Source organism: Malurus melanocephalus, unplaced genomic scaffold, assembly GCF_030028575.1.
Source record: "Malurus melanocephalus ecotype Western Australia unplaced genomic scaffold, MMel_1.1 scaffold_1082, whole genome shotgun sequence".
In the NCBI taxonomy this organism is placed as follows: Eukaryota; Metazoa; Chordata; class Aves; order Passeriformes; family Maluridae; genus Malurus; species Malurus melanocephalus.
In genome coordinates this window covers 38,241-47,462 of record NW_026624314.1, presented here as the reverse complement: position 1 = coordinate 47,462, position 9,222 = coordinate 38,241, and the positions used below count along the sequence as shown (strand labels likewise).

The following is a 9,222-nucleotide window of genomic DNA, read 5'->3' as shown; positions in this document are numbered from 1 at the left end:
AAATCCACGCGGTGAAAACCACATGGAAAATGAATGGGAAAAGTAACTTTCAAGGTTTGGTCAAGACATCAACAAACTCAAACTTACACTATTTCTGCACATTTTCCAAGTCATCAACCCCTCTAGGAGAGGCAGATACTGCTTTGGACAACTTTAGGGGAAACTTTGCCTAACATATGAACACAGTTAACCAAAGAGAAGCTAAAAATAGTGATGATATTTGGTAAATTAATAATATGCCACCATTCAAATTGATGAAAACTAAAACAGCAGTAGGACTATCTTCAAATGCARCCAAACCAGATGGGGCCTGCCTGAAGATATTTAAATGTTTTGTTCTGGAAGGTGGAAGGGACAATGGAGATCAATCCAGTTCCAATCTCCTGCTGTGAGCAGGRACACCTTTCTTAGCCGATAAAAMCCAGAAATTCYTCCATCCTAAAYGYAAAATCAGGAATTTAAATCATCCACGTTTTACGCTATTTAAAGTAACAACAGTTACTGTCCCACTGGCAGCAAAAGAAATAAAAAATAAATCGTTAAGATACCAAATTACACTATCTAACTGCAACATTAYTTTCAACTTAGCATTTTCATGCTATAAAAAATTAATTAAACAACAACTAGCTACTTTGAGAATTTGAGAATTTTTTCTATTTGCTCCCTGTTCTCCTACAATGCAATTTTTGAACCTTTCTCTAAACTCACGAGAAGAAGGAGTAGGGAACCTCTAAGCTGCATTTAGCTGATCTTTCCACTGAACCTTCTGGAAACGGCAAAAACACCACGTTTCTCAATTCACAGCAACACCCCGAGACGGGAACTCTCMCATTTGTTACATTTCTGCAGACTCGATAAGCCAAAGCTTTCAAAAAATCGCCTTTAGCCCTTTTCTCGCCTGTTTAAGAGCACAACAAGCAGGCGGTTTTAAGCCGGGCTTAACGTTAACATGGCTCCCTTCCTTCCCAGCTGAAAAATGGCTTTGCTCCACCCTTGAGCACCGAGCCACGCTTGTGGCTCCGGCACAAGTTGTGCACAGGCCCCGGCACGGCGATAACTCCCTCATTAGGCGTTCGCCCGCTTTCGGAGCCGGCCATCAGATTAAAAAAGTTACCACACCGAGCTCTGCGAACCCCGAGTGTTGCAAAGTCCCAAAGATTAACGCTGCAAGGAGCCCGAGGAGGAGCCAGCGAGGCCCGCAAGGAGGAAAGGCCCGGCCTGGGAATTGCAACACGCGGGAGGGCGCCGGGGCAATGGGGGACTCACCGTGAGGGTGTCATCGATGTAGAGCGGGATYTGCCTCTTCTCGAAAGGGAACTCCTCCTCGCCGTCCCGGCACACCGCCACCAGCCGCGCCATCGCTGCTGCTGCTGCCGCTTCCTCCCCGCTCCAGCCTGCGGGCGGCCCCGGCCGGAGGTAAACACCCGCCGCGCTTCCCCGCCACACTTTCACCAGCAGCCGGCACCCAGCCTGCGCTCCCCATCGCCTGATTCACCACGGCCCGGCCCGGCCCGCCCACCCCGCCGGGAGGSACCGCGCGGGCCGGCAACGGGCCGGGAATGCGGCAGGACACGGGCGGTGGGGGGGATGGAGACCCCCGGCTGGGGGAGATGGAGCCCCGGGAGGGGGGGATGGAGACACCGGGGGAGCAGATGGAGACTTGGGAGGGGAGATGGAGCCCGCGGGGGGGGAAAATGGAGCCGCCACGGGGAGATGGAGCCGCCGCCCCCCGCCCGCCCGCCACCGGCCCGGCGCGGCCGCCGGGACCCGCCCAGCCCCCGGCGCGGCTCTGCGGCTCCTCCGCCGCCCCCGGCCGCCCTGCGCTGCTCCCCGCCGCCTCCCCGCGGGCTGCAGCCCGGCTGCCCCGGCAGACCCACCCCTTCCTCCCGCTCCTGCCCGGCCTCGCCCGGGTCTCCGTGCGGGGCTGCGATGGCGGGGAGCAGCCCGGCGCGGCGGGATGAACCCCGCGCTCCCGCTCCTCCACCTCACCCTCACCCCCCTCCCCGGCAGCGCTGCCCCGCGGCCCGGCGGGCCCTTACCGGCTGCTGGCGGCGCTGGGCGGCCCGGGCGCTGTGACAGCGGGCGGCACCGCGGGCTCCCGGAGCCGCCTCCTCCCTGCCCGCCCCGGGGCCGCCCCGCCCCGCTCTCGCGAGAGCCGCGGGCACCGCCCGGGCCCGCTCCGGGGCAGCGGCCGGGCCTCGAGGCCGCTGCGGGCGGGACGCGGTGCAGTGCCCGCGGGCGTCGGGAACGGCCCCTGGCGGTGTCAGGAACGGCCCCGGGCTGGCAGGAACGGCTCCGGGGCGGCGGTTGAGCCGGGGGCGGGTGCGGGCCCCGGGGCGCTGGGGGTTACAACGCGCCGCGGCCTCGAGCGGAGCCGGGCCGGGCGTTACCGCGGGCGCGAACGGCCCCGCCGGGAGCGGCGACTGATAAAAACGCGCTGAGCGCAACGATCCGAGGCACGTGGGCGGTATTTTGGGGTGTCCTGCGCGGGGATAAGCGTTGGACTCGGTGTCCTTGGGGCTCCCTGTGTTCTCCGCCCCAGCATCAGGCGCTGCCCTGGTCCCCAGCCAGGCCGGGCAGGATTGAACAACTCTGCTCGAAATCCTGTGGCTACCGAAATTAAGCAGCCAAAAAAAAAATAAAACAACAAAACCCCAAAGTCTTTCTTGAACTATTGAATTATGCCGCTGACCTGTTCATTCTTGTTGTGTATGGATATAGACATAAAGCCCTCACAAGAAAATGCTAGGGAGGTAATTATGGAGCAGGATTCTTTATTTTTTTTCTTGTGTCTGCATAAAAATGCTGCGTAGTGGAGGAGTTCATTTACTCGAGCTCCTCGTGCAGCAGYTCCAACGGGAACAACGTGTGGAGTCGTGAGGCTGCACGGTTTGCMGTTGGTGTTTTCACGGTTTTCTGCYGCAGAAAAGCAGGGATTTTTTTTTAATAARGGATAGTTTCTCACACCAGAGCACTCTGAACCACACATCTTTGCAGGGGCGTGTGTTCCTGTGTCGCTCTGCAGGCCCAGAGCATGGTTGGATCACATCAACAATCAGCAGTGCCCCAAATTTTGTATTCTCGGGGTGCATATGGATATTATATGGATATTTCATACCATTTTTATCCATGGATTTTTAATTTTTTTTTTAAGTTGGTTGTTATCTCCAACACAGTGGGAAGGCAGCCAGCCCCTTCCTGTGTTCATTTGCATGCCCCTCTTTGCCTGGAAGAAATACCTGTTCTCTGGGACAGTATGGTTTTGAAATATGATACTGCCTGGAATCTTCAGGGKAACATTTGACTTCAAAAGAGACACCAGTGCAGCTGGAAAGGGAGGCATGCTAGAGTTCATACTTGAAAATAATGAATTCGTTAAGAAGACACTGATGTTTAATAAAAGGTTAAGGTTAAATGTAATCAGTGCTACTCTCCCACCTTATTTTTTCTACCTTGCAGCTCTACAAAAGGGTCATTTGGTGGAGTTACAGCAGCAAAGGAAAAACAATTTGTATTTTCTTCTGCTTTACTCTTACTGAAGTTGGTGGCAGGCTACAGTTGAATCATCTTAGTCTTCCTACTTGAAACATCTTAAACTTTTACTCATTATGTAACAACTCAGTAAAAGTTCCTGATTTTTTAACACACACCTTTGATCTGCACAAAGAGTTCTTTGTCTAAACACAGCCCAGAGCGAAGTRAAATGCAGAGTTCCTGTTCCTTGCAGCCAACAGCTGTGGAGGTGTGTGTGGTGTCCTTTCACATCTTTTCAGACCCAAACAGAGCTGTTTGCTCATCCTGCCATCAAAGGACGCTCGTTTGCACCTCTGGGTTTGTCAGAGGCCTGGGCAATTGTCTGTGGCTGAATTCCTCACAATCTCAGCTGAACACTCAGCATTCATAACCACCAGTTGCTGCAGGGCAGAGCTCGCTGCATTTGTTATCGACAACAAGCAATGGGAATTAATTGTCTCTCGTTAATTCACTGGTGAACAACTCACAGAATCCCAGAATCATTTAGGTTGGAAAAGACCTCTGAGATCATCAAGTCGATCCTGTGACTGATCCACACTTTCAGCCCAGAGCACTGAGTGCCACCTCCAGTCATTCCTTGGATGCTTTCCAATGCCTGATCACACTTTCCATGGAGAAATTCCTCTTGGTGTCCATCCTAAATCTCTCCTGGTGCAGCTTGAGGCCATGTCCTCTCTTTCTGTCACTTTTTGCCTGTGAGAAGAAACAACACACACCTGGCTACAACCTCTAACTTGCTTCTTTAGGGCTTTAGAAGCAGAAAATCCTCAAGATGAGAAGCTGTGGCATTGGAGAGAGGGTTGTTCTGACTCCTGTGCACCACAATCCCCTCAGTTTGCTGCTGTTGTGGCAAGCACAGCCCTGGAACTGGAAGCACCAGCCCGTGTGGAGCTCTCAGACCTCCCACGTCCTCTGTGCTTCACCCAGTGCTGTTGGCACCTGGATGCCCTGTGCTTGTCCAGACACAGCCCTGCCTGTCACACCCAATTAATTCTGAATCACACCAATAGGCCTGTGCTCACAGGCAGAACTCACTGCAGGTCCGAGGCTTTAAATATTGCAAAAATAAATATCCATGAGTAATTTTGCATAAATGAGTAGTGCCAGTYGGCTCACGAGGAAGACCTTTCTTCCCTACGCAAGTCTAGGAAGTGTTTTAAAATAAAAACATCCACCAGTTTCCAGAAAACTCTGCTATGAAGTGAAAACTGTTTCTGAGAGGTTGTTACCCATTCTTGCATTTGTCCCCATGATAATACAGGCTGGTTTGCTTTAATTCTCAAGACTACCTGGCTTTAAGTTGGAAGCAAACAAGCATGAACTCAGCGTGGCCACAGCCTGCAATCCTCAGACTTCACCTTTCTGCTGCCCAGGGGCTTGGAGAACCTCATAAATTTATGACTCTGCCACAGCATGTCTGTCTTAAGGAATCTGATTTAGAGGCTTATTCTCCAAAGGTTTTATGATTCATCACTTGTGATAGACAAGGAGAGAAATATGAAATATGGTCCATGTGYACTGCTGTAACTCCACTGACATTAGACATCAATCATCAACTACCATTGGTATTCTACTCCTACAGTATTTATATCCCATTATTGAATTCCTCACAATCTCGAAGTATATTTCTCTTCCCAACAACTTTATGAGGTCAGGAAGAACTGTCACAAGTCAGGAAAGGGAACAAAGAAGGTGTTCTGCTCTGGGCTTGCAAGGAAGACTGAGAAACTGAGCAGCTCCCTTCTCTAGACACTGCCAGAACCCTGCACTGCACTTCTTTCCATCTACACCCTGAAGTGTTGCTCTTATTATCTGCACCAMAGCCTCCAACAACTGCTTTATGAATTCATCTGCAGTTTAGTCTATCCTTCAGAGCATCACATTTTATCTCAGGTCTTCATTTATATTCATCAGTGGGGATGGAAGTAAAATTTAGCTTTAATTCAAAGGCTAATTTAGGTTTCAGTGTATGATTAACATTCCACAATTACTACCATCAAAGTCAAGCATATGCATGAATCTCTGAAGGACTGGGGCCAAAATGTTTTAAAGTATCCACTTATTCAATACATTTTATATAAAGAATTATTCTTATCTATTATTTATGCAAGGGCCTTAACTAGGTAAATCTTGACACAGCTAGGCCTYTCTCTCCAGATAATTACTCATTTTCTTAATTTTCATCTGGTTTCTACTCTGTACCTCGTTATCTAATTCCTTGGGTAYGAATACAGTTCACTAACTGTAAATACAGCTGACTCTCAGCAGGAATATTCAGCAATCTCAAATACTAAGTTTTCAGGATAATGTGCAACAACTCCCAACAGGTAAGAGCATTGACTGTATAATTTGGTAAAACGAGCCATTAAAAACTAATCAACACTAAATAATAAAAAGCTCTACTAAATTATAAACTATTACAGCACATGAGGAAAAATACTGATTTTTCCACTAAATACCATCATTCAATTGCAGCAAACAAAGTCCCACTAGTCCACTCACCCTGAGTGGAATCACCAAAACTTTAATATTATATTTTTGGCGTGCAATATATACATAACTAAACAGTTAAAAAACATGTACAAGTGCAGTATGCATAATGTMAAGGCAGCCCTGCTGTGGATTGTATCTATCAGGATGTTCACAGCACCAGTCATAACATTTGCTAGCAAGAAAAACAGTAATTGATTTTTGTTAATAGCACTAATCAGGCATGGCTGTGACAGCTTGTCTTCCCTCCCCACGGGCACGGCCTCCATTCCGTGCTTTTTATTGGAATTTTGGGGCTGCACAATCCTCCAGCAGCAGGACACGCTGGAACCCTTCACCAGCAGCTTTGTGAACACCAAGGCGAGGTCAGTGAGCACAAAAAAGCTCAGCAGCAGCAGGCAGTGGGCGAGCACCCAGGTGCAGAAGGACAGGTTGGCCATGCGGCGCGACACGGGCTCCGTGCACGCCTGGCACAGCTGCAGGAGCACAAACARCACCAGAAYTGCCAGGATCAGCACCYTCARGGCTGCAGTCCAGCCCCTCACCGAGTCCCTGCGCTGCAGCAGCCACTGCCCCACCTGCACACTCGCCAGGTAGATGGCCAGGTATCCCACGAGGGAGAGCAGCCCTTCCCGGTTGGCGTCGAGGAAGCCGAGCCGGGAATCTCTGCCGTCACTCCCGTGCAGGATAAACATCTTCAGAGAGGTAGTGCTAAGGATGAGCTGGTAAAAAACAGCCAGAGCTAGAGCCACAAGCCAAGCCTTATGTTTGGGAAATATGGCTAAAAGCAGAGACGCTGCAAGTCTCACAAACGCCAAGGTAAAGAAAAAATTCCAGTGCACTCCGTACTCCGAGGTGTGCTCGTGGTATTCGATGGATTTAACGCTCAGCAGTCGCCCGACACCGAGGGAAATCAGTGGCCACACGGAAAACGCCTGCCTGGCCAGATGGGAAAATCTAGGTGGGGTCACAGCAGATTTCTGTCGAACCTCAGGGCAAACGAGAGCATTTCCAAAGATAAAAGCTCCAACCCCCAGATCCATAACTCCGGTGCCGTAGGTCTCGGCCTTGGCATATCGCCGGGGATACTGCGGGAAATCCACGGCTAAAATGCTGATGGATGTCAGCACATTGACATAAACACGGAACACAGTTATTGCTGGAATGTACTCAGGATCCAAGTATGTCTTCTGGAATTCTTTTACAACTTGCCCAAAGGGCACTCTGGCCTCCCGTTTTCTTTGGCTGTATATTTTGGAAAATATTCCGGCGCAAAAAGCAGCGAGGATWACTGGAATGAAAAAGATGATTGGAGACAAGATGGTGCAGGAGAACAGGAGAGGAGACACCAGCACCAGGAAGTCGAGCAGCAGGCTGTATTTCCTTGAGCTTACAGGTTTTCCATGGTGCAGGTAGTACAGGATCAGGAGAAGCCCTCTGCAGAGCAGGCACAGCGGAGCCAGGGATAAACCTACGGAAATTTCCAGCAAACTTGTTCCATTTAGGTTGCTGATAAAGGCTTCTTTCAGCTGTTTTTGGGACATTCTTCTTCCTTCCTCTGAAAACACAAAACGTGAACTTGAGGTAGTTTTGTAAAATGGTTCTCAGACCTCCCTAAAAAGAACTCGGTTCCTTAAAACATTGATTTCTGAAGTTACTGGGTTACTTTTCAATTTAAAGAACACAGAGCAGCACCGGAGCTGGCCTGGGAAGCCAAGGACAGGCACAGGCACTGGGAGGTGTGAGGAAGCTCCAGCATTTTACATCCTCCCATGTTCCAACAAGATGCTTCATATATTTCTAGGGAGGATCTCTAAACAGCAAATACTCCACTGAATATTCACATYGTGAATAATCTYACTGCTCTGTASAACACATTTTGCYRTATTCTCTAYGGTGTAAATGGCACAGTAAYGTAAAAACRTGGCCCTTAAGGAACTTTGTGTTGCCTGCTCAGCAAAACCACCAGCTGCAGCCCCCGAGTACCTTTTCAAGGCACCCCCGTGTAAAAACGCGTGAATTAAGCAGCCAGAAATAAGCCGGTTCTGCTCAGCCCCGGGGCGGAGCGGGAGCTTACCGGGAGCGGGGGATGGACGGCGGTGAGGGGAACAAACCCGGCCCGGCCCGGCGCCGCCTCTCCCGCCCTCACGGCCCCGGGTGGGCTCGGCTGGGGGTCAAACCGGGTTCGGTACAGCCGGGCTCGGAGCAGCCGGGCTTGATAGAGCCGGGCCCGATAGAGCCGGGCTCGACAGAACCGGGCTGCGGGTCAAGCCGGGCTCGAACAGCCGGGTTCGGAACAGCCGGGCTCGGTACAGCCGGGCTCAATAGAACCAGGCTCGGTAGAACCGGGATGCGGGTTATGCCGGCCCGCGGTCCAGCCGGGCCCGGTAAAGCCAGGCCGCGGTACAGCCGGGCTCGGTTCCGCCGGGCTGCGGGTGATGCCAGGCCGTGGTAAAGCCGAGCCCGGTAAAGCCAGGCTCGATAGAACCAGGCTCGACAGAACCGGGATGCGGGCGATGCCGGCCCGAGGTCCAGCTGGGTCCGGTAAAGCCAGGCTTGATAGAACCAGGCTCGATAGAGCCGGGCTGTGGGTGATGCCGGGCCGCGGTCCAGCTGGGCCCGGTAAAGCCAGGCTCGATAGAACCAGGCTCGGTTCCGCCGGACTGTAGGCGATGCCGGGCCGTAGTACAGCCGGGCCCGGTAAATGCAGGCCGCGTTCCCCGCCCGCGCTTTCGCCGCTTCCGCAGCGGCCTCGCCCCGCCCCGGCGCCGCCTCCTCAGCCCGCCCGCCCCGCTCCGCTCCCGCTGCCGCTCCCGGCCCCGCTCCGGCCCCGCTGCCGCCCGCGGTAAGTCCCGAGCCGGCCCTGCCCTCCCGTCCCGTCCTGCCCGGTCCGGCATCGCCGCCGCCGCCGGGCCCTGCCCGCCCCGAGCCCGGGAACGCGCGGCCCTCAGGGGACACCGCGCCCGGCGGCGGCGGCGACATTGGGGACCCGCCCGGGACAGGCTGCGGGAGCTGCCACGGCCGTGTGTCCCCCGTGTCCCCGCGTGTCCCCCATCTCCCCGTGTGTCCCCCGCGTGTCCCCGTGTGTCCCCCGTGTGTCCCCCGTGTGTCCCCGCGTGTCCCCCGTGAGTCCCGGGATCTGCGGGCACCGGGAAAGCGGGATGGATCGGAGAGGGGTTCGGGGATGGGAGCGTGCCC

The 9,222-nt window shown here is 53.0% G+C and overlaps 3 protein-coding genes across 5 annotated transcripts in view; 1 reads left to right on the top strand and 2 right to left on the bottom strand.

The window, feature by feature from the left end:
* GGNBP2 (gametogenetin binding protein 2) overlaps nucleotides 1-1,359 on the bottom strand; it is a 17,177-nt gene extending 15,818 nt beyond the window's left edge. For both annotated transcript variants that reach the window (XM_057386874.1, XM_057386875.1), the window contains exon 1: nucleotides 1,267-1,359. In XM_057386874.1, coding sequence (XP_057242857.1) covers nucleotides 1,267-1,359 — 93 coding nt within the window. The remainder of the gene's footprint in view (nucleotides 1-1,266) is intronic.
* MYO19 (myosin XIX) overlaps nucleotides 1,357-9,222 on the top strand; it is a 25,562-nt gene continuing 17,696 nt past the window's right edge. Inside the window, exon 1 of one of the 2 annotated variants that reach the window (XM_057386872.1) lies at nucleotides 1,357-1,416. The gene's annotated coding sequence lies outside the window, so the exon portion shown is untranslated. Of the gene's footprint in view, nucleotides 1,417-8,802; nucleotides 8,870-9,222 lie in introns of those variants that run through there. The other variant, XM_057386871.1, reaches the window with a different exon arrangement.
* Nucleotides 2,776-8,693, bottom strand: PIGW (phosphatidylinositol glycan anchor biosynthesis class W). Its single transcript, XM_057386876.1, has 2 exons — nucleotides 8,102-8,693; nucleotides 2,776-7,582 (listed from the first exon to the last, which is right to left on the bottom strand). The coding sequence occupies exon 2, from the start codon at nucleotides 7,566-7,568 to the stop codon at nucleotides 6,048-6,050; it is 1,521 nt and encodes a 506-aa protein (XP_057242859.1). The 5' UTR covers nucleotides 7,569-7,582; nucleotides 8,102-8,693; the 3' UTR covers nucleotides 2,776-6,047.